General features: G+C 43.9%; 1 protein-coding gene across 1 annotated transcript; it reads right to left on the bottom strand.

Annotated features, from left to right (window-relative positions):
- Positions 1 to 3,199: 3,199 nt before the first annotated feature.
- LOC106344133 lies at positions 3,200 to 3,704 on the bottom strand. The gene has a single exon (XM_013783525.1). It carries the CDS (start codon positions 3,555 to 3,557, stop codon positions 3,375 to 3,377), a length of 183 nt encoding a protein of 60 aa, XP_013638979.1. The 5' UTR covers positions 3,558 to 3,704; the 3' UTR covers positions 3,200 to 3,374.
- Between the last annotated feature and the right edge of the window lie 1,781 nt (positions 3,705 to 5,485).

The raw sequence follows: 5,485 nt of genomic DNA, 5'->3' as shown, positions 1-5,485 counted from the left end.
GAATACTCCGTATTTATCCGCGGAAACTTGACATTTATCTTTCCTTGCGAACCAAGCATAAACCGTCCTACGGTTTATGGGCTTTTGGTTAAGAAATCGTAAGTGGGTTTCGAGTCACGTCTTAGGTCTCTTTGGGCTGTTGTTTGATTCGAAACGTTTATTACTGTTTCTTTCGATAAAAACAAACTTTCCGCGGTTTTTATCGTAAAGTTCGATTGATGACTTCAAAAGACGAGAAACATGAAATGGGTTGGCTATGGTCTTCGGGAGATAGCATTAATGAGTAGACGAGAATGCATCGATTCGTGTCGTATCGATTTTTAAGAAAGCACAGTCTCTGAGCGTGCTCTGTCGCTACGTAGTGACCGAGCCATGTACGTGCTCGGTCGCTACGTAGCGACCGAGCTCTCCCCGTAGCTCGGTCGCTACGTAGCGACCGAGCTCTCCCCGTAGCTCGGTCGCTACGTAGCGACCGAGCTCTCCCCGTAGCTCGGTCGCTACGTAGCGACCGAGCTCTCCCCGTAGCTCGGTCGCTACGTAGCGACCGAGCTCTCCCCGTAGCTCGGTCGCTACGTAGCGACCGAGCTCTCCCCGTAGCTCGGTCGCTACGTAGCGACCGAGCTCTCCCCGTAGCTCGGTCGCTACGTAGCGACCGAGCTCTCCCCGTCGAGCTCGGTCGCTACGTAGCGACCAGCTTTTACGTTGGTTGCTACACGGTAACCATGTTCGCGTCTTTCTCCGATTTTTCGTGAATGTGTTTTCTCCGCAAGATTCTTCGTAAAAATAAATCTTTTTCTAAGATTCATTTTTCGTAAAAACATTCATGCCGATATTTACGGACTTTCAGACATTGATTTTGTCATGACCGATTTTGACCCCAACAAGGTACGCTGGGACTTCCTTGCGTTCAGCGTTTAAAAGAGATCAGTATTTCTGGAGCTGTTGTCGTCCTTGGACTCAAGATTTCATTTGAGAACATTTCTCAGATCTCCGGGTTTAGGCGCGTCGTCGTTCTCGTCGTCTGACGATAGGGTTTATTGAGAAAGTATAACCTCTATGCGCATGCGGTTAGCCGGCTGTTCTTCGTCAGCAGAGGAGTCGTCTTCACCGTCATCCTTTGGGGCCTTTTCTTCATTTCGCTGCTGCGTTTTGTTTTGTCGGCCTTTGCCGGTAGCTTTGCGCTGGGCTCTTCTTTCTTTATTCTTGCTCCAGCTTTTACCGTTTTTGGGCTTAGCTTTTAGGGGGTCGAATTTGAAGTCGCCGCTGGCGAGAGACGAGAGATAGTGCGCATAGAGTGATTTACACTCCGTCGTATCATTCCCTTTGACGTCGTGATATTTGCAATGTTTGGAGAGATCGACGGTTCTGGAAGGGCCTGCTGTTGGACCTGCTGCCACTGCGGGTTCAGTCGCATAGACAGTATCAGTTGGTTCGCCAGATGAGTCGAGATCTCTTACCCATTTGTTCCATCCTTCTCCTCGGACTACCATGGTCGAAATCTGTATGTTGTTCTCGTTGACGATGTACATGTAACCGTCGTTACGGTTGTTCTTGTCGCGAGGAGCATGTTGCCGCGGTTCTGCGCGCGTGTTGGCATTTTTAGTCGCTGGTGTTTTTGCCGCGTTCATCTTGCTGATGATCGCATTTGTATCTTCTTCGATTCGGATGAAGATGTGAGAACGAGCGATAGCGTCTTGGAGCGAGGTGGTTGGATTTTGGTATAGATCTTCTCGGAACTTAGAGCAGAACCACAATGTGTTTCTCAGGGCATCGATAGCGATGTCGTCGGGGATTGCAATCCTCGAGACTACTGCTTTGAACTTCTCCATGTAGTCACGGAGGCTCTGATCTTTGGTTTGGTTGAGGTTCCACAGGTTAGAAGCGGTAGCATTGCGCTTTGTGAACATAATGTACGTCTTGAGGAAAGCCGCTAATAAGTCTCAGAAGCTTCCGATTGAGTTCTCCTATAGTTGGGAGAACCAGGTCAGGGCTTGCTCGTGGAGAGTCTCGACGAATAGTTGACAGTAGCCTGCGTCCCTTTCTTCATCAGAGAGTCGAGCCTGTGCCATCGCGATATTGAAAGCCGTCATGTTCCACCGGGTCTCTGCCAGGCTTGTACTCTGGTAGGCGCAGCTTCTCTATCTTCCTGAGTTGCACATTGGTTAGTGCGCTAGTAAAAGGGGTTCGTGAGGTCGCGGCGAGTACACTCTCGATTTGTGGAGCCGCGCTGGTAGCTTGATGGATCTTCGAGCTCATTTGCTGAAAGCTGAGTTCGAGCTCAGCGATATCGCGTATGGTTGCGAGATCTGGTCCTATCTGTTGAGCATCGACGGGAAGGGTTTCGTTAGGTTCTGAGTCATCTGAGATGTGGTCACCACCCGTCGCCGTAGGGTTTGTGTTGAATAGGCGACGGCGTATCATCTGTGGACGGCTCGTTTGGCCGTCTGGAGCGGTGAGTGCTGCGACCAAAGTAGCTAGATGGTCGTTGGTCGTCTTTTGAACTTCGTCTTGTCGAGCGAATCAAGCCATGACAGAGCTCATGAAGTCTGCGGGGATTGGTGGAGCGGCTTTAGCCGTAGGGGTTGGTTCTCCGCCTGGAGCGCCGAAGGTGGCGTCATCTTGAGCCATGTAGACCTAGAACGTTACTTTAGTCAGTCCCACGGTGGGCGCCAATTATTTGTACGGGATTCAGTCGACTAGGTTGAAAGAACTCGAAAATGTGATGACTAAATACGTTTTATTAGATCTGATCAAAGGGGGGTATAAGAGTGACAGGAGATCAAGGAAACAAGCCGGAGCTCGAAGAGCAAACCGGAAAAGGTACAGAACGAGTAGGAGTAAAGAGAGACTAAAACCCTAGATCTAGCCGCTCAGTGTGTGTGTAAAAGTGTCGATCCCCTTCTTGTTGTTGTCTCCTTTCCTTTTATTGGCTTTTTGTCCTTGTGTGCCCTAGATCGGGTCCCTCTTTGGGCCTTAACTTGAGAAGGCCGAGTATATGGGCCTTGATAGAGTTCCTCCGAGCTGGATGCTTTTGGTCGGCTTGGTCGTCAGCTAAAAGCACTATAGGATCGAGCTGACAGCTTTACTCGCCGAACCGAGTAAGTTTGTAGCTTGTTGGGCTAGACCTTGTTATTCGATGGGCCTTGCAGTTTTGAAAGTTGTAACTGCGGTTTTTTAAGGTGTGCTTATAAGATTGGAATGATCTTAAAGACAGTTAGAGCGATTTAATAGTCAAAAAGTTTTATAAACATTGACGATTTGATTCATCTGTAACTCTTCAAGATTCTTATATACACAAACCAACAACTTCCAAAACGCCACATGGCACGAGAGCTACTAATTTTAACGAGGCCAAAACCCAAAAAAAAAGCCCATCACATGAATCCAACGAGAGGAATAGGAACGTCGGCGTAACTGTTCCGGCGACTATCATGAACTGCCGGAAGCGACGGTGGTGGCTTACGGAAAGCTTTTTCTACTGATCCAGCCACAGTGGCGACAAAAACGACGCCAATCTTCACTAATTCGATGCAGATCTCTAGCTTTTGAGACACCATATTGTGTTTGATTTGTAGGAGAAATCTAAAAGTGGATTTTCTTCTTCGTCTGGTTTGTGTATTGCGCTTTTGAGGTATATGTTTCTTCTCTCTATGTTTGCCGCGTCTGCAGAACTTTTGCCTTTGTGACTTGTGAGGTCTTACTTGCGAAAGCCGAGTTATATTTATACACATTCACGTCGAGCCATACAATTATTCTTATGGATTATGATACATATAATATTTGATTTATAATATGCCACGTGGCGTTTGGTTCGCTAGCTTTCTTTCTGGGAAGATGCTTTGTTGTGCTTTGGTTTATCCGAAGAGCCAAATACTCTTTGGGGGCATATCTTTACTTACATATGTGTAAGTACATGACTAACGCGTAGGGACGTACGATTATTGTGGATAGGCTTACAATATGTTGATTTGTATAATTATTGTGGATAGGCTTACAAGCATGCAACGAAAGGCTGTAACTTGTACGTACAATTGAAAAATGAATATATATCCAATTCGATCACGAAATTATATAATAACTAAAACCATGATATCCATCAACGATAATTAGCTAAACTAATTCCCTAATCTAAAATTAGAGATCCTCTAAATTCCTGAAGTTGGCAAATTAAATGACTTATTCTATTAGTAGGGGTTATTGGTTGTTTTATTTTAATGGATTTGAAAATCCGAACTAAATCTAGTGTTATTGCTTCTATGATTTTCAAATCTGTATTAAAATCATGTGTTATTGGTTTAATGATTCATAAATTCTGTATCAAATCAAGTGTTATTCAATCGTACGAATTTACTAATATATTTGATTTTATAATGGATTTGAATGGATTTGTTTGGATTTTTTAGTTAAAAATACAAAAATTCAAATCCGAGGGAAAACCTCCAGATTTGCATATTTTATTTGGATTTATAAATACTATATGAATTTCTAAATCAATCAAAATATATAAACCAATAACACCCTGGGGGTATGCATGATTACTGTATATTTTTTTTTGGTTCAACGATTACTGTATAGTTTAAGATTTATAAAAAGAATGTTAAAAACGATTCATAAAAAGAGATCGTCTACATGTAACAGGGTAACATTTTCATGTATATGATCAACGTGAAAATTTATGGTAGTTATAATTTTATTTAAGATACAATTCACATATGTATATCTTATGATACTGGGTTGGTTGATATGGATCAGGATGAAAATTCGGCACCAATACGAGGGAAGGACACGGGGACATCAAGACAATTTGATGTTGTTTTTCATTGAAATTTCAATAAATATTCTGTCCAACTTGCGTGGATGTATAATACTTACAAAACTTCATATCCCCTTTTTTTTTGGGTCAAACCTGCTTATCATTAATTTCAAAAACACTTAAACATTGTTATCAATCTCAGAGAGATTGTTTCCAAACTGAAACAGAGCATTCTTCGCCGGTCTATCTGCTCGATCATTACAAACACGCGAAATAAATTTAAAGGAGATAGAGTTGAAGGAGCTTCCACTACAAGAAAACAGGGGGATTCAGGTGGCCGAAATCGTCAGAAATTCGTCGGAATAGACCGATTCTGACGAATTTCTGACGAATTTCTGACGAATTTCTGACGAACCTATCCGTCGGTATCGTTTTGTCGGGAAAAAAAATTCGTCGGAATTTCGTCAGAACTTCCGACGACTTTCTGACGAATACCGAGAAACGTCATTCTGACGAACTTCCGACGATATTACGATGCGGACACGCGAGACAAGAGTTCATCGGAAAAACTATATACCGACGGAGAACGTTCCTCGGACAATTTCGACGGAGTGGATTCCTCGGTATATTCCGACGAATTCCGGGCGTCGGAATATACCGACATACATTGGTTCGTCGGAATATGCCGACGGATATTGGTTCGTCGGTATATTCCGACGGATATTGGTTCGT

This window comes from Brassica oleracea, chromosome C5, assembly GCF_000695525.1.
Source record: "Brassica oleracea var. oleracea cultivar TO1000 chromosome C5, BOL, whole genome shotgun sequence".
NCBI lineage: Eukaryota > Viridiplantae > Streptophyta > Magnoliopsida > Brassicales > Brassicaceae > Brassica > Brassica oleracea.
This window is presented reverse-complemented; position numbering and strand designations above follow the sequence as displayed.

Bases quoted from the DNA above. Each gene is read 5' to 3' on its own strand.
- LOC106344133 (XM_013783525.1), bottom strand. From the start codon at position 3,557: ATGGTGTCTCAAAAGCTAGAGATCTGCATCGAATTAGTGAAGATTGGC.